The sequence below is a fragment of the Corythoichthys intestinalis genome, chromosome 18 (assembly GCF_030265065.1).
Source record: "Corythoichthys intestinalis isolate RoL2023-P3 chromosome 18, ASM3026506v1, whole genome shotgun sequence".
Classification (NCBI taxonomy): Eukaryota; Metazoa; Chordata; class Actinopteri; order Syngnathiformes; family Syngnathidae; genus Corythoichthys; species Corythoichthys intestinalis.
This window is the reverse complement of record NC_080412.1, coordinates 21,488,231-21,514,619: the sequence shown is the minus strand read 5'-3', so window position 1 is coordinate 21,514,619 and position 26,389 is coordinate 21,488,231. Positions and strand designations below refer to the sequence as shown.

The following is a 26,389-nucleotide window of genomic DNA, read 5'->3' as shown; positions in this document are numbered from 1 at the left end:
CTGCAGTGCTCCCGAGGCTGTGGACCGACCGCAAGAAGACGGAGAAAAAAAGTGATGGACATGAGGGCTCCGCTTCCTCTCGTGTTGGGTTTGGCGCTCGCTGCCGCCGCCGACATGTTCCCTGCCAGCATCAACATAGGTGAGTTCACCTCATCCGCATCTTTCCTTATACCTGCATGGATGCGCTATATGGATTTGTCTATGTAAGTTTTCTCAAATGCCTGTGTAATCGTTAAAGATTGAGCTGTGGTACAAAGGAAAGTTTCCAGCTTAAGGTGGGACATCCTGACTTTCGCGTTATTTCCTAATGCCGAGCTCGGCGATAAAAGTCACTTCCGGCACACGAGAAAATGCCATTTTGGTAGAAATTGCATGGTAAAGTCCAATAGACCACTTCCTGTTGATTTTGAGGGATTTAGATGCTACCTAGGAGCGGAAACCTGTGGGTAGCTGACGATACCTTATAATTTTCAACACAAGGCTCATGATAACGATGTCACGATATGGCGATACAACAATTATAGGGAAATCATTCGAGGATATTCTACAAAACAACTAATAAACTGAATAACAAGCTATTTTCATCATTCTGCTGTGAATTGGAATGGAGTTTATCACTAGTAGACGTCCAATCTGTTTGAAGTGGGAGGGATGGCAGCGAACATTCGCTGCCATCCCTCCCACTTCAAACAGATTGGACGTCTATTGTCATCAGTGGCAGACAATGCCAGGCAATAAGTAATTTTGGGTCATTTCCTGTTGATTTTCGGTCACTTCCTGTTGAGTTTGGGGCATTTACGGGTCACTTCCTGTTGATTTTGGGGGCATTTACAGTTACAGGTTACTGAAAAGGAAATGAATGTCCCCAAATGAATAGGAAGTAAAACAAAATCAATAGGAAGTTACCTGTAAACGTCCTTAAATGAACAGGAAGTGACCTGTAAATGCCCGCAAGACTGGCTGTGAATGCTCTGGTTTCTAGGGGTGTGCCATCCCACGATTCGATTCGATTATGATTTAGGGTGCTACGATTCGATTATTGAACGATGATCACTGTTATCACGATTATCGCGATTATCAATGCATCGTACATTACTAATTAATTAAGTAGCCAAACAAATTTATGACCATTATTTATTTAAAATATCCTTATGATTCAACAGGAACGATGGAAACATGCCCATACAACAAAAAGCTGCCCTTAAACTGTAGGGTGCCCTTAAACCCTTAAATATTTGACGCAATTAACGCACAAATGCCCTGCTCAAACAGATTAAAATGAGAGCACAGTGATAGGTGTATTTGTTGTGTTTTTCGGAGTTTTGCCGCCCTCTGCTGGCGCTTGGGTGCGACTGATTTTATAGGCTTCAGCACCCATGAGCATCGTGTAAGTAATTATTCACATCAACAATGGCGGGCTACTAGTTTATTTTTTGATTGAAAATTTTGCAAATTTTATTAAAACGAAAACATGAAGAGAGGTTTTGATATAAAATTTCTATAACTTGTCTTTTAAGAACTACAAGTCTTTCTATCCATGGATCGCTTTAACAGAATGTTAATAATGGTAATGCCATCTTGTTAATTTATTATTATAATAAAGAAATACAGTACTTATGTACCGTATGTTGAATGTATATATCCATCTTGTGTCTTATCTTTCCATTCCAACAATAATTTACAGAAAAATATGGCATATTTTATAGATGGTTTGAATTGCAATTAATTGCGATTAATTACGATTAATTAATTTTTAAGCTGTAATTAACTTGATTAAAAATTTTAATCGTTTGACACCCCTAATATATAAATATATATATATATATATATATAATTTTTTTTTTTTTACAAAAAAAGTGCAAAAACATTAACCATTTTTAAAGGGAGTACTTATTTCTCTCAACAATACAATGAAATTTACACAGGTGGAATGAATTCCACATTTTCTGGAAACAAAGTGTCTTTAGAAATAAGACTTCTTTTAACCTTTCTTTTCGCAGATTTCTGTACTATTTCACATGTTTGTAGTGTTACCGCTGTACTTAATTATGGTTTTACACGTTCTGCATATGAAATTCACGTTCGCGAATTAGCTAATTAGCTTAGCGCTGGGCGTGAACTATTAACATCTCAAAAACAACAACAACAACAAAGGCTAAACAGTACAAGAGGGTTCGTGTACTCACCTTTTATAGACGCACATGGGTCTTAGCAACAGACTCAGGACATTTTTCAATTGACATAACTTGAAACTACTGCTGGACATCTGAAAGACAAGGAGCAACAAACTATCTTTCTTCCCCTCTTGCTCTAAAAAAGAACTTGCGCACAGGTGCCTGCCTGTCTCATACACAAATTTATTTTCCAGTCTTTTGAAAAGGAGTAAATTTCTCGCTCAGTAACCGGCAGCATCCATCATAACGTTGTGCGTTCGTACATCAAAGGTGTCTGGGCGGCAGACGTGTCTTGAATTTCGTTCCGCTACGAGTGGCTGTCATAAAGTTATGAGGGAGAATCCTGGTTTTTGAACCTTTATGAATCGTAATCGAATCTTCACATGTCAAATCACGATGCATGTAATAATTGATTTTTTTGGAACTCCCTAACTGGTTTCAGTCAAAATGAATTGTATGTCTTGCACCGTCAATGGAAGCTAGTAAGTTAACGTAGACGCTATTTTAATGGAAGATTTCGGTAGCGACATCCTGGATCCTTTTTTTTTTTTTTTTTTTTTTTTTTAAACAGTGATGCCTTTTTAAAACGATAAATTGTTTCTTGGTATCGATAACTTTTTGGATTGCAAATTTTTGCGATATATCACCTTTCCGATATTGTCACATCCTTTGTGCCACTTTTTGTTAATTTTGGGAGGTTTATAGGCCACTTCATGTTGATTTTGGGTCACTTCTATTCATTCCGGACCATTTATGGGTCACTTCTTGTTGATTTCAGGTCACTTCCTGTCCATCCTGGTGCATTTACGGGTCACTTCTTAATATGGGGAATATGCGAGCTGCTTACTGTTTATTGCTGGTCACCTACTGTTAATATTTGGACTTTTGCCCTTTACATTACTACCTGTTCATTCTGGGGTTTTTGCAGATCACTTCCTGTTGATTTTGGTTCACTTCCTCTTAAATTTGAGGAATCTCGGTGCCATTTGCTGTTGATTGTGGGTCACTTACTGTTAATTTTGAGGCATTTACGGGTCACTTCCTGTTGATTTTGGGCAGAGGTGGGTAGTAATGCGTTACATGTATTCTGTTACATTTACTTGAGTAACTTTTTGAGAAAAATGTACTTCTATCAGTAGTTTTACTAGTAGTTTTTACTTTTACTTGGGTAGATTTGTGAAGAAAAAAACGCTACTCTGCTACTTACTCTGCTTGCCTATGATCAGACCAGCCTGTTCAATCACGTGCCGTCTTTAAAGCACCGTAAAAAATGAAGTATTTGACACAGAGCGCTGCCCTCAACATGACTCAAAAGCACGGATTTTAACCTTTCCACAAGTTTTTAATTGGCACCGATTGGCCACGGAAACCGGAGATATGATTCTTTTAATCTCAAAATAGTAACTATGGAGGTACTACAGTATTCACTATTCAAACTAAGAACTATTTTCTCCACTAGAGGGCACTCATGCTCTTTGGATGGGTTATTGTACACTGTCATTGTAACAACAGATCATATAGATAATTTTGTGCTGAGAGAAAAATTTATCGTTGTTTTTTTTTTAAAAAAATTAATTTGTTTTGAAAAAAAAAATTAATTAAAAAATACTGGTTACTCACAATGTTACTCATTACTTGAGGATTCATTTCACTGGATTATTATATGGATATTTTGCTGGGGGTGTCAAACCTCCTAAAACTACTGAAATGCAAATAAAACTTTTGGCAGTTATTTGTATAACACATACAAAAACTGATTTTCATTCATAATTGTATTTTTTCAATGATTTGCAAAATAATCATCTCCTAATTTTTTCCCTCATTTCGTCACATACTAAAATGCCAAATCTCAATTTTAACTACTTAAGAACAGGATGTATATTAAAATTAAAGTTAATGTACACATGTACTTTCTTTTTTTTTTTTTTTAATAATCAAGATATGAGTAACACACATTCAGAAAAATAAGTACAAATGATTTATATTATGCAGAGTGAAATGGAATAGATTTTGAAGATCGCGCAAACATCAACTTTTTTAAATTGTAAGAAAATGAATCAGTAGCCTTACATAAATGAACAAATATAAGTCCAGAGTGCACATTGACAGCTAAGATGTTCTAAACCTCCCCATCAGAGCAAATAAAACTAAATATGATAAATAAACTCTCTCCTTGCTCTTAAACATTTGATCCATTTTCCGTTGCATTGCCCCTTTTTTATTGCATCAATTCAACAAACTTTAAATTTTTATTTATTTTTTTGCTGTTCCAGAAAACATGCACATTTGAACAAATCAGAACTAACTATCTCTGCTGATCACATGTCAGTATGTCAGCCAATTGAACGGATTAATGAGTCCAGGCGTTTTGCTTTTCACATTGAAGTGACTCATCATCGTCAGACTCAGATAGCTGCAGCAGATGGGGAAACCTCCATGCCGTCCGTGGAATAAAATGAATGATAAATATCGGTGGAAACGGATTACTCTACACAAGCACTTATTATGCTTGTTTATCACACTTGTGTATGTAAATCTGATGTTGGTAGATTGTTTTCTTCTTGGAGATGAAATGCATGTGTGGCAGCTTAGCATTTAAAAAAAAAAATTATTTTTGACATTTGCCGTCATATTTTTGGAATCAAAGCACCGTGTACCGGAACAGCATTCCGGCTCTGAATCTTATACCGGAACTGCGTTCCGGCCCTGAATCTTATACCGGAACTGCGTTCCTGACCGTTCTGGCCCACTTTCACCCCTGCTTTTACTTGAGTAGTATTATTTTGAAGTAAAAAATTTTGCCTTCTCTACCAAACTCAGATTTTGGGCCATTTCCAGGTCAATTTTTTATTTCACATGTTGGCACCCCCTACAGGAGGACTTTTCCCGGCCGGCTCACACGAGCAAGAAGTATTCCGCTTCGCCATGGCGCAACGCAACGGCGACGTTCCCAAACTGTTGCCTCAGATGGACGCTGTCGACACAGGCAGCAGCTTTGCCATGACGTACGCTTGTGAGTATCATCATCGCCATCATCGTCCTAAATGGGGGCGTCCGTCAAACGGTTGTGTAAAAGGAGCGCTAGGCCCGAGGGCGTCGTTGTTGTTGCAGTCGACAATGCGCTGACCTCCTTCTTTGGCTAAAGCGCCCACAAAAGACGGAAACGCCACAAAAACATCAGTGCGTGCAATGACACGCACGCGCACAGGCTCTCACATGACTTCTTCATGTCTCCAACCACTTCCTTTTTCCTCTTCCATGTTTCTACTTCCTTGTTTTGCACTCTGTGGTTGCCGTTTTTTTTTTTTTTTTTTTTAAACCTGTCCTGTTCAGCTGTTTGACACGGAGAATGGAAGTCTCAGTGCCCGGATGGTCTGCACAGTTTTAATGTTTCACATTGAGAGTATGACATACTCCCATTGTGATCATTCAACATACCTCGTTTATTATGACAAATCAGCGAACAGGAAAGGGTTATGGGGGAATAGAAGAAAAGAAACAAGAGAAGAAAGAAAAGAAACACAAACTACAACAAGAAATACATTGAACGTCTAGACCAGAAATGTCCAAAGTCCGGCCCGGGGGCCAAATGCGGCCCGTGGTCAAATTTCATCTGGCCCACAGCCTCTGTCATAAAATCAATAACGTCTGGCCCGCACACAGACTTAATAAATTGGTCAGCAGTACTGTTACCAGCATATGAAGTAGTTTACACACTAAATGCTGCTCCTCATTTACCCACTAAAAGGCAGCAGCACTCTAAGCAACATCAACATACCCCGTGTGACCCTACCCTCCCAATTTTCTAAAATGGCGACAATCAAAAATCAACAAAAAAAATAAAGTTGACTGGGACGGCCGACGCTTCAAGGATAGGTGGAAATTGGACTATTTCTTCACTAAAATACGCAACAACTGTGCCTCATTTGCAAAGAGACCGTCGCTGTTTTTAAAGAATTCAATGTGAGGCGATATTACCAAACAAGACACGCTGACATGTACGACAAGATTACAGGGAAGATACGTAGTGAAAAATTGAAGCAACTTGAAGGCAGTTTAATTTTACAGCAGCAGTATTTCACAAGAGCCCGAGAGTCGAAAGAAAACGCCACAAAGGCTAATTGCGAGATTGTTGAAATTATTGATTAAAAAAAAATAATTAAGCAAATGTGACAGACAGAGTGGCTTGCTAAAATTTGTTTAAATATATTGTTCTACGTAAAGGAAGTCAGCCAAGGTCGGCCCCCCACATTTTTCAACGCAGCCCATCACTCCTCCCGCAGTCCAGCAAAGGAGCCTTCAGCCCCCCCCCCCCCGGGATCCAGGGTGGTCCCCCGGGCCACCCGCGCACCCATCAACCGGCCTTCAGGGATGGCAAGAGGGGACGCAGGTCCCAACCCCATTTAATTTCTGTTTCTATTTCCTTTTTGTTGTTTCCACTTCTTGGTGTCTGCTTCTGCTTTTTTTGTTTGTTTGTTTTCACTCTGTCTTGTCAGTTTCTACTTCTTGGTTGTCTTTTTCTACTTCCTGTTCTACATTTTGTCATCTATGTTTTTTTTTTGCAGTTGTCCATTTCAACTTGTCATTGTTTAGTCTTAGTTCCTATTATCAGTCACTGGTAGTGCACACTTGTACTTTGTAACCACCGTTTTGAATTATCAACCTCTATTCCACTTCTTGATGGCTGTTTCCACCCCATTTTCCTTTAAACTTATTTCCACTGCCTCTTGTAAGTTCCTCCAAATCCCAGTTCCTTCCTTCCTTCCTGTTACTTCCTGTTCTGAACTTTGTGTTTTACGTTTTGACTTCCTGGTTTCTGTTTCTACTCGCGGTTGTCGGGTTCGACTTCTGGTTATTAGTTCCTAATTCTTGTTGTCCACCTCTACTTTTTGATGACTGTTTCTACTTCTTGTTCTTTAGTTCATTTTCATGTTGTCTATTTCTACTGTTTCCTGGGGTGTGGCCTTCCGCATGGCCCCTCGTGCTTCATCTGTTAATGCTTCCTGTCACTTAGCTTTGATTCTCAGCGACAGCGAGATCATTAGCACGATAGCCTCGGCCCCACGGCAAACTGCTAAAGTTATCATGAGAGCCTTGGTGTGTTGTTGTTTGCAAGTTAGCGCTGAGCACGGTCATGTTTATTTTTGTCTACCCGTGACATGAAAAGCCAAACACTTTAGTTTAATTTGATGCCGATAACATGTCTGCACTCGTGTGCATCAGTCTGCTCGCAGTTCGCCAAGGGCGTCCATGCGGTGATGGGCGTGTACGACCAGCGCACCGTCAACATGGTGTCGTCCTTCTGCGCCTCGCTTCATGTCAGCTTCGTCACACCGTCGCTTCCCGCGCCGGGCGAAAGCCCCTTCGTACTGCAGTTACGCCCCGGCCTGCGGGAGGCGCTCATGTCACTGCTGGACAAGTTCGACTGGCAACGCTTCGTCTACATGTACAGTGCAAATGCGGGTGAAGTTAGCTCTTCTGCCGAGACTTGTTTTTCTGTTAATCAGAGCGAAGTAAATTTGATTTGGGTGTGTTCAGGAGTGTCGGTCCTGAAGAAAGTTCTGGAGCGGGCGGCCGAGCGTGGCTGGCAGGTGACATCCGTCAACTTGGACTCGCTGAGCGAGCCTGGCTTCATCGCACTTCTGGCTGATCTGGACTTCAAGAAGGAGTTCCAAGTTGTTCTGGACTGCGAGACTGATCGACTCAATGCAATTCTGGCTCTGGTGCGTCCAACTCCTCCTGAACCGTCCGTCTGCTTCCTCTTCCTGCCTGAGCGGCCGCCATCTTTTCTTCTGGCAGATTGCGGCACAGAGAAGAAACCTGAAGAATTATCATTACATCCTCCTCAACCTGGTATTTGTACATGCTACGTTGTCATTTCTTCCACCAAATGGGTGCGCGATATTCAAACAATGTACAGTAAACCAATTGCTTCAGGTTGAGATCACAATCTGGCAAATATAGTGAAATTATGGCCAAAAAAAAAAACAATTTTAAGGGTATTTTATAACCCAGCAGGCCGTGCAATAACTTGTAACATCCCTGCAGGGATTTTGAACATACAGTGGGGCAAATAAGTATTTAGTCAACCACCAATTGTGCAAGTTGTCCTACTTGAAAAGATTAGAGAGGCCTGTAATTGTTAACATGGGTAAACCTCAACCCTGAGAGACAGAATGTGGGGGAAAAAAAAACAGAAAATCACATTGTTTGGTTTTTAAAGAATTTATTTCCAAATTAGAATGGAAAATAAGTATTTGGTCACCTACAAACAAGCAAGATTTCTGGCTGTCAAAGAGGTCTCAATTCTTTTAACGAGGTCTAACAAGGTCTAACGAGGCTCCACTCGTTACCTGTATAAATGGCACCTTTTTAAACTCATTATCGGTATAAAAGACACCTGTCCACAACTTCAGTCAGTCACACTCCAAACTCCGCTATGGCCAAGACCAAAGAGCTGTCAAAGGACACCAGAGACAAAATTGTAGACCTGCACCAGGCTGGGAAGACTGAATCTGCAATAGGTAAAACGCTTGGTGTAAAGAAATCAACTGTGGGAGCAATTATTAGAAAATGGAAGACATACAAGACCACTGATAATCTCCCTCAATCTGGGGCTCCATGCAAGATCTCACCCCGTGGCGTCAAAATGATAACAAGAACGGTGAGCAAAAATCCCAGAACCACACGAGGGGACCTAGTAAATGACCTACAGAGAGCTGGGACACCAGTAACAAAGGCTACTATCAGTAACAGAATGGGCCGCCAGGGACTCAAATCCTGCAATGCCAGACGTGTCCCCCTGCTGAAGAAAGTACACGTCCAGGCCTGTCTGCGGTTTGCTACAGAGCATTTGGATGATCCAGAAGCGGACTGGGAGAATGTGTTATGGTCAGATGAAACCAAAATAGAACTTTTTGGTAGAAACACAGGTTCTCGTGTTTGGAGGGGAAAGAATACTCAATTGCATCCGAAGAACACCATACCCACTGTGAAGCATGGGGATGGAAACATCATGCTTTGGGGCTGTTTTTCTGCAAAGGGACCAGGACGACTGATCTGTGTAAAGAAAAGAATGAATGGGGCCATGTATTGAGAGATTTTGAGTGAAAATCTCCTTCCATCAGCAAGGGCATTGAAGATGAGACGTGGCTGGGTCTTTCAGCATGACAATGATCCCAAACACACAGCCAGGGCAACAAAGGAGTGGCTTCGTAAGAAGCATTTCAAGGTCCTGGAGTGGCCTAGCCAGTCTCCAGATCTCAACCCCATAGAAAATCTGTGGAGGGAGTTGAAAGTCCGTGTTGCCCAACGACAGCCCCCAAACCATCACTGCTCTAGAGGAGATCTGCATGGAGGAATGAGCCATAATACCAGCAACAGTGTGTGAAAAGCTTGTGAAGAGTTACAGAAAACATTTGGCCTCCGTTATTGCCAACAAAGGGTACATAACAAAGTATTGAGATGAACTTTTGGTATTGACCAAATACTTATATTCCACCATGATTTGCAAATAAATTCTTTAAAAATCAAACAATGTGATTTTCTGTTTTTTTCCCACTTTCTGTCTCTCATGGTTGAGGTTTACCCATGTTGACAATTACAGGCCTCTCTAATATTTTCAAGTGGGAGAACTTGCACAATTAATGGTTGACTAATTATTATTTGCTCCACTGTATATGAATTGGTTTGTTCCAGACTGAAGGTTTTTCAGAGATATTAGCACATAGTGATCATCATGGCGAAGGGTAAAGTGGCATTTTCGTGGCAATGGTGTTGACCATAAATTTTTTATTACCCATCCTGTTTGACATCTTTTGACGAAGTTAGACCATATACTGTACAGTGAAGTTACAGCCATTTCTTATCACGTTTGCTTGTCATTATGTAGCTGTCTGAAGCCATGGCGTGAACTTTATTTTGGTATCTTATGTGTGTTTGCGAGGGCTTTGTGGAGCTGAATCTGACAGAGTTCCACGCGCTGTCGCCAAACGTGACGGGTTTCCAGCTGGTCAACTGGTCTGACCCTTCAGTGATCAAGGTCCAGCGGGACTGGATGAACTTTGACGCCAAAGACGGAAAAGTGGCGCGGCGCGGTCTGCGGGTACAAGTCGGCAGCGAAGCTGTTTCCCACCCCTGACCCAACAGTCACCCTTCTCTCCCATCACTCAGTATGCAGGTGCACTAACCTACGACAGTGTCAGCGTGGTGGCGGCGGCTTTCCGCAACCTCCGACGGCAGCGCATCGACGTCTCCCGCCGTGGGAATGCTGGCGAGTGCCTGGGGAACCCCCCCGCGCCCTGGGGTCAGGGCATCGACATACAGAGGGCGCTGCAGCAGGTCTAGTTCCACCGCACGCACAAAACCGTGCACATTTTGAGTTGACCCTTTGTGCGCGTAGGTGCGTCTGGACGGTCTGACGGGCCACGTTCAGTTTGACGAGCGAGGACATCGGACCAACTTTACACTCGCCGTGATGGAACTGAGCCGCACAGGACCCAGGAAGGTGTGTGTGTTTGCGCAGACGCGCAAGGGCGTTTTTGTAATGTGTTTGTGTGTCATATCTAGGTGGGTGTGTGGAGTGAGAGGAGGGGCTATGTAAGCACAGCACGCTACAAGCCCTCCCTGGAGGAGTTCCACGGTCTCCTAAACCACACCTACATCGTCACCACGATCTTGGTGAGTCGGTCCAGGCTAATGGAGCATTTTTTGCCAACGTACTTTGTGGGGGGCTCAGCGGGCCTGAACGGACTGCCCATTGATGTTTCCTTCCAGGAAGCGCCCTATATGATGTTGAAGAAGAACCATGAGCAGCTGGTTGGAAACGACAAGTACGAAGGTTACTGCGCCGAGCTGGCCGCCGAGATCGCCAAGCATGTGGGCTTCGCCTACCGACTGGAGCTGGTGGGCGACGGCAAGTACGGCTCCCGAGACCCTGTCACCAAAATGTGGAATGGCATGGTTGGGGAGCTGGTCTATGGGGTAAGTCCTTGCAGTTTTCTCAGGAAGCATTCAGGACCTTCTGACTTGAAACTTTCTCCCGGTTTTGCAGAAGGCAGATGTGGCCGTGGCGCCGCTGACTATCACGCTGGTGCGTGAGCAGGTCATCGACTTCACGAAACCGTTCATGTCACTGGGCATCTCTATCATGATCAAGAAGCCCACCAAATCCAAACCCGGGGTCTTTTCCTTTCTGGACCCACTGGCCTACGAGATCTGGATGTGCATTGTCTTCGCTTACATCGGCGTCAGCGTGGTGCTCTTCCTGGTGAGGCCCCGCACCGATCCGCCGAAAGGGAAGGTTTGATGCGATTGCCCCTCGACCCAACAGGTGAGTCGATTCAGTCCTTACGAGTGGAAGAAGAAGGAAGAGGAGGAGGAGGAAGAGGAAGATGAAGCTCCACCCACGTCTTTCAAACATTCTGCGGGTAGGGCACGGTTGACTATGAAACAGTGGACAATGTCCGGAGTAGTGTGTGACGTGGCTTTGTGGTCTCTGCTTCCTGCCAGGACATGCACTTCCCGCCGAGAAACAGAAGGACAAAGACAAAGAGAGTCCGGAACACACCAACGACTTTGGCATTTTCAACTCTCTGTGGTTCTCCTTAGGAGCCTTCATGCAGCAAGGATGTGACATCTCTCCCAGGTCCGACAGCACCTTCTGAGGTCTAAAAAAGCTTCTTCTGACGGACATATCAGGTGACGGAACTTTCCTTGGCAGGTCCCTGTCGGGTCGCATTGTTGGTGGCGTGTGGTGGTTCTTCACGCTGATCATCATCTCCTCATACACGGCCAACCTGGCGGCATTCCTGACAGTGGAGCGCATGGTATCGCCCATCGAGAGCGCTGATGACTTGGCCAAGCAGAGCGAGATCGCTTACGGCACACTAGAGGGCGGCTCCACCAAAGACTTCTTCAGGGTGAGAAGCAGCCGCCCACTCTCATTCCTTTTCTAATCTCTCCTCTTCCTCTGCTGTCAGAGGTCCAAGATCGCTGTGTTTGAGAAGATGTGGTCATACATGCGCGGTGCTGACCCCTCTGTCTTCGTCAAAAGCACGGACGAGGGAGTGAGTCGTGTCCGCAAATCCAAGGGCAAGTATGCCTACCTTCTGGAGTCATCCATGAACGAGTACATTGAGCAGCGTGCGCCCTGCGACACCATCAAAGTGGGCGGCAACCTGGACTCTAAAGGCTACGGCGTGGCCACGCCCAAAGGCTCGCCGCTCAGGTACTCACTCAGCCTTCTTCGTGTCATTATTACCCTCGTTTTGTCTACTTAGCTTTGGAAACCACTTTTGCCCTCCTAGCATCGTTAGCCTTGTAATCATCTTTAGCCTTCTTAGCCCTGTTAACTTCATAACTAGCCCCATTAGTCTCCTTTGTATCTTTAGCGTAGTCAGTCCAGTTAACCTCAAAATCAAATTTAGCCTTATTAGCATCCTGAGCAATATCAGTGTGGAGAAAAGGTGAAAGCAACTATAAGCAACGATAAACTTTGTTAACCTTGCTAATCTGGTTAACATCTATATTATTATTAAGATCAATGGCATTTTTTTGCCTCATTAGCCTTCTTAGCCTCATCGTTAGCACCATTAGTCTCATTACCATCATTAACAAAGTCTGGCAGGTTAAACTCACGACCAAAATGAGCCTCGTTAGCATTGTGAACATTGCTAGTGTGTCCATTTATTTTTACCACGCATTATAGTGTAGCATCCACATTTGTTATTAGCTTGTTATTACACACCCGTCTGTGTATTACGTGTTTATTATGACGTTATGACAACGTGCTAAGACTACATGATAGAACGACATATTAATATGTGTTTATTCATGTTAGTTACTATTAATATAAGTGATTACTTGTTAGCTGTGTAATTACAGTGCATGTTTTTCCGTGTTATTACATATGCGTTTGTGCACGTGTGAGTGTGTGTTTTTGTCTGACGTCTGTCTCTTTCTTCTGTCTGTCCGATGTTTGACTGCGACCCCACCTCAGCTCATCTGTGTGTCGGCCCATCACAGCTGCTGACGGCTGATGCCTTTTAACGCTTGGGTCAGTGATGCCGCTTAGTTTAGCTTAGTTTAGCTTAACGCCGCGTGACACAGAGCGCATGTTGCCTAGCAACCGTCACTCACGGCGACTCGGAGGGAAACTTTTTATTTTGGGAGCTTTTATGTCTTCTTGAGCCAACCAGCATGCCATTGTTCGGCTCGCTCATTTGGTCCACAGCGACGCACGACTCAGCACAATTTGGGCTCTAGTTGCCTAGCAACAACACTGCACACACATACACGCGTGCGCACACACCCACACAGTTAAGTGCTATTAAAGTGCTATTTAGTGTTTAAATATCTGTGTGTGTATGTTTTATTGTATGTGCGTTTAGTGTGGGTGTGTTTTCGTGTATCTTTGTGTTTTAAGTGAGTGTTTTTAGCGTGTGCATGTTTTTGTGTTTTGTGTGAATGTATGGTATGTTAGTGTGGGTGTGTTTTCGTGTATCTTTGTGTTTTAAGTGAGTGTTTTTAGCGTGTGCATGTTTTTGTGTTTTGTGTGAATGTATGGTATGTTTAGGTTTTTTTTTTATTTTTATTTTTTAATAATCTTGTTTTCTGTGTGTATGTTAAGTAGGGATGGAAACCGTTGGGTACCTCACGATATTATACGGTTTGTGATACAAGGCTCCATTAATATATGAGTCAGACTGGTTGTGAATGCTCTGAAGCTAATGAGTTAATTTAACTTCTTTCCGACTTACAGTCATGTGAAAAAATTAGGACACCCTATGGAAGCCTGTGTGTTTTCTAAGATATTTGGTCATATGGATATTTAATATCAATTTTAACAATCTTGAGAGATTCAAGTAATAGACCTAAACATAACTGAAAAAAAGATTTTTCATAACTTTCTATAAAATGTAATTATAAATGCAATTTCTGTTTAGGAATAAATTAGGACACCTCCACATTCAATCCCACTTAAAATGTCTAAAATCACCCAGTGTTTTGAAGGAGGCTTGCCTTATTTAAACTTCACATTTAGTTTGGTATGCCCCTGACTGTTGAAGTGAGAGAAAACACCATGGTAAGATCAAAGGAGCTGTCTGAGGCCTTCAGAAAGAAGATTGTAGACGCTTTTGAGTCTGGTAAGGGATTTCAAAAGATCTCAAAAGAATATAAAATCAGCCATTCCACTGTTCGGAAAATAGTCTACAAGTGGAGGAACATGTCATCTGTGAAAAAATTAAAGCTGAAGCGAAACTCGGCCCTGCAACATGACAATGACCCAAAACATTCCAGTAAATCCACCTAGGACTGGCTGAAAAGAAAGAAATGGAGAGTCCTGGAATGGACGATCATTGAGATGCTGTGGGGTGACTTGAAACGGGCAATACATGCAAGAAACCTCACAAACATCTCACAGTTGAAAGTATTCTGCGTTGAGGAGTGGGGCAAACTTTCTTCAGACCGATGTCAAAGACTGGTAGATGGCTACAAAAACTGTCTCACTCAAGTGATTTCACCCAAAGGAAGTATAAAGTACTCTTCATAAATTTTTCACATGACTGTATATCCTGCTAAATTCCCGTATAAAATGACGCAGGATTTACCCATGTCATGGCTTTCAGACATGGGGAGATGTACTGTCCGACGATAGCCCACCATGATATTTACACCATCAGTCTTCGCGCTGTGACCCGGGAATTAAACAGCTGCTTTCACACATGCCGAGTCCCGAGTAAATCCCGGACATTATACTAGGATGTGACCCGGTTAATGTCCATGTTATCTCTGTGTCAGTTGACCCAGCAAATTGCTTTCAGACATAAGAGCTACCCGTTTAAAACCCAGGATTTAACCGCAGTCTGAAAAGGGCTATAGACAGTGGAAAATTTTGCTAGCAACGTGTTGGTTCCTTTTTTTTTTTTTCTTTTTTTTTTTTAAACAGTTACTCTTTTTTCAAAATTATTATAGTGATTCTTGGTGGGAGCATCTTTTGGGATGAAAAGTACAGTTGTTCGATAATAACTTTTTAACCAATAACTGATATCCTGACATTGTCAAACCCCAAAAATCGGATACCGATATATGCAGTTGTGGACTTATAAATTATTTTTCAGTCATTTAATTTTCATTTAAATTTTGCACCATGAAATCCCAAGCATCTTAGTTTGGAGACATCTAATGGCCAATAAGCATAACTGTTCTCCTAAGCCGTGACCAGCCCTTGTACAAAGGCAGAAGGGTTCTACATTCACTTTGAAGGCAACATGCATATTGGCCCAAAACCGATAATGAAAAACAGATGTTGATATGATCCGATATCATTTTACAATGCTTTAGATCGGCCGATATTATCGGACAACTCTAATACAGGTAGTCCCCGGGTCACGAATGAGTTCCGTACGCTGGTGACGTAACCCCAATTTATGCATAAATTGGAATGAACTACTACTTAAATAACCACTAAATCTCAAAATAACTATCCCAAAACATTTATTATATGTCATTGTACTGTCCTTGCTAAGATGTTGGGGCTAAGTCCTAGCTAGACAGCAAGCTAAACACGAAAATGACGATGTCAGACGTCCGTCTGGTTAGCTGACTTTATTCAGCTGCTCATAACATCAACACATGCAGAATGAAACTAAAAATAAAAATGAAATCAGTTTCATCTTAAATAACAGAAATTCAAATTTGCATTTATAACTAACTGCTGATACAGCAATAACAATCCACACAAACGACTCTCATGCTTCAGTTAGCGTCCGCACATCATCAAAAACAATCACATTAACTCGCCCCAAGTATTCGACCGCACTTGAAAACGCACGATAAACCGTACAAAATTTGTTATATACAAGTGTTGCCTATGTGGATGCATCACAATCAACAAATGTGCGCGCAGGCTTGCAGCTGTAATCAGTCCCCTCTCTCTCTCTCTCTCTCTCTCGCAATTGTTTCTTCGTGGGCGCAAATGCGCTCTTCCCCGTGTATGCGCGTGCCATTAGTACTACCTGCTCTACGCTTAAGCCTGAGTTATGCTCCTGCGTTGCGGTGACGGCGAAGTGAGTACGGCGTCAATGAGCATTCGAAAGTTCTGCGGTGAGGGAATGCGTTGCTCTGTAATTCATCGCCAAGCCACTCGAGGGATGTGGCATTATGTTTGCACAGTTTTGGGGCAATATACAAACAATGCTAGATCGAACGCTTGAATGTGGATCTTCAGCTCATCAACATTGATTAAATGCTGATCATACAAATGTTGAAGCACAGAAGACGGTTTCGAGGCGTTCTGTCCAATTTTTGATGCCGCATAGAGAGTTTTAGCCTCGGGTGGAAACCAGCAAGCTGTGGCGGCTAGCTTCAAACTGGCGTCAAGCACTGTGTCCAGCGTTTTGTCCGAGGTCTGCAAAGCCCTCCAGCCCGATTTGTTTGCCGTGTCCTACAACCAGCCAGCGGGAAGCCATAGCAGATTTCTGGCGTCTATGGACCTTCCCAAACTGTGTTGGAAGCCTTGATGTTAACGTTATCATAAAAGCACCGAGGCACTCACGATCAGTGATGATGTATCGTGTGGGAACTGTCTGTTGTGGAAAATTAAACATCAAAACCACTCTTTTGACACCAAACCTGTGCTTTATTCTTCATATACTTGAAGTGTGACAAGTAAATAAGTCACTGACCCACAGCAAACATATGTATACAATGACTGATGAACTGCACCAACCAAAAAGACGACATAAAATGATAAAAAAGCTGGCAGTTTTTGGCCGACTGGGTCACCGCTTCGTGTGGCCATTCGATTCCGAACACACACACACACATACTTGTCTCGGTGTGTCTTCCATTTTTTTTATTCAATCGCTGGCTGACCTCCAGCCCAGTATTTTCAGCAATCTCCTCCCATGAATTGCTTGCCATTTGGCAATCTTTATAATGTCTTGAAAAGACATTGTAGAAGTTGTCGTACTTGCTCTTCGTTAATACTCTCGTCGGCTTGTGTAGAAAAATCATGTTCGACAATGGCGGTGATTTCGCGCTGAAGCAGAAACAACAGACTAAGCAGACCAATCACAGTCCATTTCCACCACGCCACACGCGTTGACGCGACACAAAGTCAGAAAATTGAGAAGGAGCAAGAAAGGCTACGGCGCAGGGTTGTAAATCGGGTCTTCCTTGACGGCGCAGGTCTGACGCGGAAGCATAACTTGGCCTTTACTGTGCCAAGATAAAAGCATTCATCACAAACCAATAGTCAACATTATTAAAAAAATAAATAAATAAATAAATAACTTTTTTGAAAAAAAGACTCCGGCGTCGGAAAGTCGACATCACCTAAGTCGGGTATGTCGCAACCCAGGGATTACCTGTAAAAAGTATTGCGATATATCATCATTTCGATAAATTGTCACACCCTTAGTGTTGATTGTGGGCATGCTTTTTGTTTTTGGTATAGTTTGTAGGTTTTTGTGTGACGTGTTCATGTGTAAATTGGTTTAGGTACTGCACGTCTTGGTGTGAGTGCATGTTTTGTGCGTGTGTGTGTTCCAGGACACTAGGACGCGCGCCCCGATCGTCTCGGAACTTCATGTTTCCGTGTTTGTGGAAAAATGTGACGGCTTATTTGTTTGCGGGAGGGAGGAAAGGAAGGAAAGGCTATAGTACAACGTGCGGTGGGTGGGTGGGTCTCGTTGTTGTATGATGTTGCTGCTTCTGATGATGATGATGGTGGGGATAACATAAGATAACATGTTGGCTGTTGATGTTATGTTATGTTATGCGACGGTGGGCCTCAGAATTCCCGTCAACCTGGCCGTGCTCAAGCTCAATGAGCAGGCCATCTTAGACAAGTTGAAGAACAAGTGGTGGTACGACAAAGGGCAATGCGGACACAAGGACGCCGGCAGGAAGGTCAGTTAGAGGTCGCTCGCTCAGACGCACCCGCCCGAGCCCCGCCCCCACGACAAACCCTCACTTTTACACTTCAGTTTCATTGTGTTGTGATTTTATTCTTATTTTGTTTTTTCCTACTTTTCCTTTGTTAATTCCTATTTTGACATGTTTTTTTGTCTTTTGGTTTTATATTTTATGTTTTCCAGTAATTTATTTTCCTGACGATTGGTTTTTATTTCTAGCCTGTTTGTGGCGGTTTCTTCTCCTTTTGTTTTGCCTTTTTTATTGTAGTTTTCCCTCCTTTTTGCAAGAGGAGCATGATCGCCTGGTGACTGAGCATGAGTCTGGCAACCCGCGGAGCCCCACCCAAAACCAAATGTAACCTTTGACATCTCCTGGTGGCCCCGCCTCTCTTTGAAGCGGTCCACTCCGATGTCAAAGGTCACGTTTTGGCGACGTCAATCAAAAAAATGCTTTTATCTCCAATCTGTCTGTTGTTTTCACTAATATCTCGTTAACATCCGTTTTTTAACTTCGGTTCGACTTCCCCGTCATTTCTTGTGAATCTCGTTTCAACTTCCTGTTGACTTTCTCTTAACTTTTGTCAAGCTTTCGGTTTGTGGTCTTCAGTGTTCCTCGGATGTTTTATTTTGAAAAGACTTCCTGTGGAGCGCAGGTGCTGCTCGCGAGACACTTTGGAGAGAAAAGCATGAACCTACTCACGGGCCCCGCCCACTCTGACAGCTGCATGCAAATCAGGTCATGCGACACCACAAAGGACCTTTTTAAGAAACTTTAAAGAAACCATTATATAATTCAAGAAACTTGGGTTATTTGATGAGCTTTGTTTTGAATGAAAGAAGCTTCTTTTTTTTAATGACTTTGAATTGGTTTAAATTAGAAGAATTTTCAAAGAAATATTTTCACTTTTTAGAGCAACTTTGAGAAGTTAAGCTATTTTTGATTATTTTAGTATTTATTATGACAATTCTTTCACTGACAATTTTAAAATACCAAACATTTTGAGTTTCCAATTTTCCAAACAAACCGTTTGTATTGGCGTTGGTATTTTTTTCTTTAAAGTTTCTTCGGTGAAGCAACTGTTTAATTTTTTTCCCAAGGAAATATCTTTTTTAATGACATTTTTAAAAGTTTTTAAAGACATGTTTGCATTTTATCAAATTTTTAAAAAAATTAATTTTCTGTGAATTTTGGACAAAATATGTAGAACTTTTTTAATATTCACACGTGTGTGTATATATGTATGTATATATATATATATATATATATTATATATATATTGAAAGAAAACACAGACAAGGCTAATAAAACAGTTCTCTCTTGCACCCCTCTTTAAAATAAACTCTTGTATAGCAGTTTCATGGTGCATTAAGCCCCCAAACTAGTTTTAATTTTACCCTGGAGACCCCCATTTACAGACACCACGCAACCGCTTTTATTTCAACCCAGCCATAAAAAGAAGGAAAGTATTTATATTTATTATTAGAAATGGCTATCATTTTCAGTTGATGTCTAATATTTAGTTAAAAATTATTCACTCGCATATTTTAAACTTTTAAACAAATTACATCACAATGAAAAAAACAGTGTCTGTAAATAGGTCACGGATCTCTACCGCATAACTATCGCTTGATTGTATTCTTTTTGTTACTGTCGCATTTTCCCCGATATTTTAGATGATAAATAATCGATCCAAACAAAGAAAAATTGAAGACAAAAAAACATTTAATTGGTTAAATATTTTTAAATCTCGACCACTCCTTGATGTCTACGATTTCTGCATTGCGACCTTTGTTATATCACCGTGTTTCACCGATAAAATCCCCCAAAAGTTTGGCTGTGGCCATTCACAGTTGTGTCTAACACTCGGTGAGACATGCTACACGGAGTTTTTGGATCGAATTTTTTAATTAAATGCCCTCCAACTCATAATTTTTATTCCCCCAGAAAATTGAGATTTTCAGCTTTCCGATGATGTATCTCACATGCATATAGGACAATTTTGACATTTGGCCAAATTGGGGGTTTCAGAGCACAACTTCAAGTGTTTTCGGTGATATCTTCACCTTAAAAATAGGTCAAATCAGGTGAGTGAAAAATAGACATTTTTGAGACCTTAGAAATTTTCTTTAAGTTTCTCATTCAAAAAAAGGTTTTGGACATCCATCCTGGTACATAATTGTTAGATTTGAAGCTAGGTTTATGTACAACTAGCTTGGCAAAAAAGAACACACAGGAAATCGATGTAGCTTTTGTGGAGGTTCGTAGCTGTTCTCCCCGCTGTTGTGATCACAGCCTTCTTTATTTAGGGGCAAACAATAGGATGGGAGGGGTCTGGAAGGCAACATGGGACATTGAATAGATCCCATACAGGGCATTGAGTCGATTACATGAGGGCCACATGGCCCAGAACAAAGGAAAGGCTGACTAGACAGAAGTTATCCTATCAGGTGACTAACTATAAGGAAAGCATAAATATTAACTGTATGCACAACAAATCCAACAATAATAAATAACGGACACATCAAGATGAACCCTCTTTGTTTACTCAAGTCTTTGATAATCAATATGCATGCACTAAGACGTGGGTGGATGTACAGTAATAAAGGAAATATGTGTGTGAGTAAATGTCAATCTAATGTAGTCCTTTGTTGTATTTTATAAATAAACGTGGGTAAACGGGGAGTTAGCTGTATATTTAATGATAACTTTACTGCGTACAGATTTTGATTCGGCTTGATTTTATTCTGTGCAAAGAAAAAACATTTCAAGGGGAATTTTAGGGGTTAAATTCAAATATCATATTTTAATATTTGCTGTGGGCTTTTAAAATATTTTTTCATTTATGATTAAAGAATGTGAATGCTAAATACAGAATGAAAGGCTCCATATGCATAAAGGTAACATATATACGTGAGTACATAACACTTATCTATTTAATGTATTTAGCCCTGAAGACTACGACCTAGGCTTTATGATTTAAGCATCTAATGTATGTAATACATTGATATCATCCCATATTAAGCAATCCAAATGGCAACAAGTGTCGAAAAGATAATGGGCAGCTTGCTAGTCATTTAGCCTGCTTTGTCCATAATTCTCGCGCTAGCGTTCAACTGCAATGTATGTCTTTTTGTGGCTTTCCGGTAACTCAAGGTGAGAGCATGAGAGAGCATAATTAAAAACACCATGATTTTAACGAGATATTATCGCGTACTTACCTTGTTTCGATCCAAAAACTCTGTGTAGCATGTATGACAGGGTGTGAAGACACAGCTGTGAATGGCCACAGCTGGACTTGTGGGGATTTTATGGGTGAAACACGGTAATATAACAAGGGTCGCGATGCAGAAGTTACAGGAGGGGTCGATATTTTCTTTTCCAAATATTTATCCTTTTAATTTTTTTTTTTTTTTGTGTGGATCGATTATTTATCATCTAAAATAGCTGGGGAAATGCGACAGTAAAAAAAATTATTCAGTTAAGCGATAGTTATGAGGTAGATATCTGTAAAACTATTTACAGACACAATTTTTTTCCATTGTGACGTCATTTTCTTGAAAGTTTAAAATATGCGAGTCAGTAATTTAAAACATCTTTTTTTTTTTTTTTAAACTTAATAATAGAAATCAATTAATGATTCCAAGCTAAAAATGATAGACATTTCTAATAATAAATACTATTACATGGAGGGGTGCAGGAGCAGGAACTGCTTTTTCAGCGTTGTCTGTGTTTTGCGCCACATATAGATAAAATATATATTATATTTAAAAATTTTTATGTTTAATTTCAGTTGGAATTTTTAAAGAAAATATCAGAAAAGAGGAAATGTATTTTCAAAAAATGTAAAGGCACTTTTTTGATGACTTTTTTGGGAGTAAAGAGCAGATAGTTGCGATAGAATGACTTGTTGAGTGGAGTGTCATGACAGGAGTTGTATTGTCCTGCACCTTCACGGTGCGCCGATTGAAAGAGCCCCCACAAAAAAGTCGCGTCTGCGCCTAAAGGCACGATTGCCCGCTGTGTTTTGACAACAACAGGACAAGACCAGCGCGCTGAGTCTGAGCAACGTGGCGGGAATCTTCTACATCCTGATCGGAGGACTGGGCCTGGCCATGATGGTGGCTCTACTGGACTTTTGCTACAAGTCGCGCATGGAGTCGCGCAGGATGAAGGTGAGCAGATGAAGCGCTTGGGATTCGTTGGTGCCAATTTGCTGGACGAGAAGAGAAAAGCGCGCCTTTGGGACGTCGTTTAAAAATATATATATAGTAGGGCAAATAAGTATTTAGTCAACCAATTGTGCAAGTTCTCCTACTTGAAAAGATTAGAGAGGCCTGTAATTGTCAACATGGGTAAACCTCAACCATGAGAGACAGAATGGGGAAAAAAAAAAACAGAAAATCACATTATTTGATTTTTAAAGAATTTATTTCCAAATTAGAGGGGAAAATAAGTATTTGGTCACCTACAAACAAGCAAGATTTCTGGCTATCAAAGAGGTCTAACTTCTTCTAACGAGGCGCCACTCGTTACCTGTATTAATGGCCCCTGTTTTAACTCATTGTCGGTATAAAAGACACTTGTCCACAATCTCAGTCAGTCACACTCCAAACTCCACTATGGCCATGACCAAAGAGCTGTCGAAGGACACCAGAGACAAAATTGTAGACCTGCACCAGGCTGGGATGACTGAATCTGCAATAGGTAAAACGCTTGGTGAAAAGAAATCAACTGTGGGAGCAAGTATTAGAAAATGGAAGAAATACAAGACCACTGATAATCTCCCTCAATCTGGGGCTCCATGCAAGATCTCACCCCGTGGCGTCAAAATGATAACAAGAACGGTGAGCAAAAATCCCAGAACCACACGGGGGGACCTAGTGAATGACCTACAGAGAGCTGGGACACCAGTAACAAAGGCTACTATCAGTAACAGAATGGGCCACCAGGGACTCAAATCCTGCAATGCCAGACGTGTCCACCTGCTGAAGAAAGTACACGTCGAGGCCTGTCTGCGGTTTGCTACAGAGCATTTGGATGATCCAGAAGCGGACTGGGAGAATGTGTTATGGTCAGATGAAACCAAAATAGAACTTTTTTGGTAGAAACACAGGTTCTCGTGTTTGGAGGGGAAGGAATACTGAATTGCATCTGAAGAACACCATACCCACTGTGAAGCATGGGGATGGAAACATCACGCTTTGGGGCTGTTTTTCTGCAAAGGGACCAGGATGACTGATCTGTGTAAAGGAAAGAATGAATGGGGCCATGTATTGAGAGATTTTGAGTGAAAATCTCCTTCCATCAGCAAGGGCATTGAAGATGAGACGTGGCTGGGTCTTTCAGCATGACAATGATCCCAAACACACAGCCAGGGCAACAAAGGAGTGGCTTCGTAAGAAGCATTTCAAGGTTCTGGAGTGGCCTAGCCAGTCTCCAGATCTCAGCCCCATAGAAAATCTGTGGAGGGAGTTGAAAGTCCGTGTTGCCCAACAACAGCCCCAAAACATCACTGCTCTAGAGGAGATCTGCATGGAGGAATGGGCCAAAATACCAGCAACAGTGTGTGAAAAGCTTGTGAAGAGAAAACATTTGGCCTCCGTTATTGCCAACAGAGGGTCCATAACAAAGTATTGAGATGAACTTTTGGTATTGACCAAATACTTATTTTCTACCATGATTTGCAAATACATTCTTTAAAAATCAAACAATGTGATTTTCTGTTTTTTTCCCCCCACATTCTGTCTCTCATGGTTGAGGTTTACCCATGTTGACAACTACAAGCCTCTAATATTTTCATGTGGGAGAACTTGCACAATTAGAGGTTGACTAAATACTTATTTGCCCCACTGTATATATTATAATAGTATTTAGCTGTCTTCAATTCTTATCGTACAAATAAATAATCTGAAATAATGTTCTAAATAATAACTTAAAAAAAAAAAGTCACTTTAGTCTTTTGTTTTTTTTTTTATTGTGTTTAAGCACTTTGGGGGACAATGTAACACTGCTCCGACCTCTTTTCTCTGTTACTGAGCACAGCAGAACCAGGCTCTCTGGGAACACATCACAGGCAGCACAGTACCGTAGCATTCGGTGCAAAGCATCAGTCAATTTCAACACAAGCGTGAAAACCAAAAACATTTTCCTGAATTTATAAAACCCCGCTGGACGCCCCGGACAGGATGTAAAAAGTGAACATGTCCGGGCAAGAGAGGACGTTTGGTCATCCTAATTGCTGCTGTTTAAAAAAAAACATGCTGTTAAAATGTGTAGAAATTTGAACAGGAATTCCCTTAGATTTTAGCTTGCTAGCTCATATATAGCTGTATTGAATTTGAAATATAATTCCGAAATGTTTGGTGGATTGACCTGTGAAATTTATGGGGTTCGGCAATTTAGCAAGGTTAAGAACCACTGCTCTTGGCCTACTGACCAGAAAAGCCAAGTGGCTCTGCTTTTTGACTGGCTGGTCACTGGTTTTGAGAGGATGCTCGCCATTCCGAAGCTAATGCTAATGCTATGCCAACGCTAGGATTACATTTAGTGTCTGATGATAACTGAGCACAGACCTTTAGCAGTGGTGTCCAAACTATTCCACATAGGGCCGCAGTGGGTGCTGGATTTCATTCCTACTAAACAAGATGGCATCTTTTCACCAATCTGGTGTCTCATAAGTGTAATCAGTTGATTGAAGTCAGGTGCTGCTTGTTTTAGCACAAACTTCATTGGTTAAACTGTCTGTGCTCGATTGGTAGGAACAAAAACCAGGACCCATAGCGGCCCTTACGGGACAGGTTTGGACAACCATGCTTTAAAGGCTAAAGCAACATTGCATAATCTCTCTTGCCAAGAAAACAAACTCCACGTACAATATGAAAATGTCACGCATTGTAAACATATGACAGAAACGATGTCACATTTTCCTCTCGTCTGACGAAAACTGGTTTTCGTCTCGTTGTGTTCTAGTCTCCCAAGCCATGTTAATGCCCATCACTGTCACGAAAAAAATGTTCGTCGACGAAATATTTTCGTTATCATCACTGATGACGAAAACACCGACGCTCACTACTGGATTTCTTTTTTCCCACTCAGAAAAATGAAATCTTCTCACAATTTGAATTGTAACCGATTCAATCTTCCTCAACAGGAGCTGATAGACGCAGCTGTGCTGAGCAGCAGCTTGGGGGGCGTGGCTCTGGCAGGGGGAGGGGCCCTGGGCTTGGCGGGAGAGAATGGCGGCATGGCGGCAAGGGAACTTGCTCGAGCCAGCGCGCCCGGACTGGCCTGCATGAGCAAGGCTGCCGGCTTGGGACTGGCAACTGACCTCATGTGACTCCGCCCCCGGATGGGTGGAGATACACACCAAGCTTCTTTTTCTTCTTTGGTTTTTTATTTTCTCCTTCCTTTTGAGCCTGCCGTTTGGAGGAAATTTATCACACTCACGTCTTACACTTGTTTGTTCAGCACCAATAAAAGTCCATACAAAATATGATTACAATAAGGTTATTATCTAAAAAAAAATAACAATTAGTTTTTTAAAATTCAATATATATATATAGATACATATATATATATTCACATATATATATTAGGGCTGTCAAAATTATCGCGTTAACGGGCGTTAATTTTTAAAATTAATCTCGTTAAAATATTTGAAGCAATTAACGCACAAATGCCCCGCTCAAACATATTTCAATGACAGCACAGTGAAACGTGTACTTGTGTTTTTCGGAGTTTCGCCTCCCTCTGCTGGCGCTTGGGTGCGACTGATTTTATAGGCTTCAGCAACCATGAGCATTGTGTAAGTAACAATTGACATCAACAATGGTGGGCTACTAGTTTATTTTTTTATTGAAAATTTTACAAATTTTATTAAAACGAAAACATGGGTTTTAATATAAAATTTCTATAACTTGTACTAACAGTTATCTTTAAAGAACTACAAGTCTTTCTATCCATGGATCGCTTTAACAGAATATTAATAATGGTAATGCCATCTTGTTGATTTATTGTACTAATAAAGAAATACAGTACTTATGTACCGTATGTTGAATGGATGTATCCATCATGTGTCTTATCTTTCCATTCCAACAATAATTTACAGAAAAATATGGCATATTTTATAGATGGTTTGAATTGTGATTAATTGCGATTAATTACGATTAATTAATTTTAAAGCTGTAATTAACTCGATTAAAATTTTTAATCGTTTGACACCCCTAATATATATATATATATATATATATATATATATATATATATATATATATATATATATATATATATATATA

General features: G+C 41.3%; 1 protein-coding gene across 9 annotated transcripts; it reads left to right on the top strand.

Moving 5' to 3' along the window:
• LOC130906579 (glutamate receptor 1-like) lies at positions 1-26,293 on the top strand. 9 transcript variants are annotated; one of them, XM_057821046.1, is made up of 18 exons: positions 1-139; positions 5,050-5,187; positions 7,398-7,637; positions 7,713-7,897; positions 7,974-8,027; positions 10,120-10,278; positions 10,347-10,514; positions 10,576-10,680; positions 10,743-10,853; positions 10,950-11,156; positions 11,227-11,442; positions 11,506-11,602; positions 11,685-11,820; positions 11,896-12,094; positions 12,155-12,402; positions 17,975-18,089; positions 22,133-22,267; positions 25,246-26,291. In XM_057821046.1, exons 1-18 carry the CDS (start codon positions 55-57, stop codon positions 25,429-25,431), a joined length of 2,784 nt encoding a protein of 927 aa, XP_057677029.1. In that variant the 5' UTR covers positions 1-54; the 3' UTR covers positions 25,432-26,291. The 9 variants fall into 9 exon arrangements, 5 of the variants coding, with proteins under 5 accessions (XP_057677029.1, XP_057677028.1, XP_057677031.1 ...); XM_057821045.1 differs by having other exon boundaries at positions 7,398-7,897; positions 25,246-26,293; XR_009061340.1 differs by lacking the exon at positions 17,975-18,089 and having other exon boundaries at positions 7,398-7,897; positions 25,246-25,340.
• Positions 26,294-26,389: the final 96 nt, after the last annotated feature.

What these genes read in the sequence shown, in the direction of transcription:
- LOC130906579 (XM_057821045.1), top strand. Translation starts at nt 55, where the DNA reads ATGGACATGAGGGCTCCGCTTCCTCTCGTGTTGGGTTTGGCGCTCGCT. An exon ending in TCAATGCAATTCTGGCTCTG is followed by an intron (nt 7,898 to 7,973) that starts GTGCGTCCAACT and finishes TTCTTCTGGCAG; the next exon opens with ATTGCGGCACAGAGAAGAAA. An exon ending in CCCAAAGGCTCGCCGCTCAG is followed by an intron (nt 12,403 to 17,974) that starts GTACTCACTCAG and finishes GGTGGGCCTCAG; the next exon opens with AATTCCCGTCAACCTGGCCG.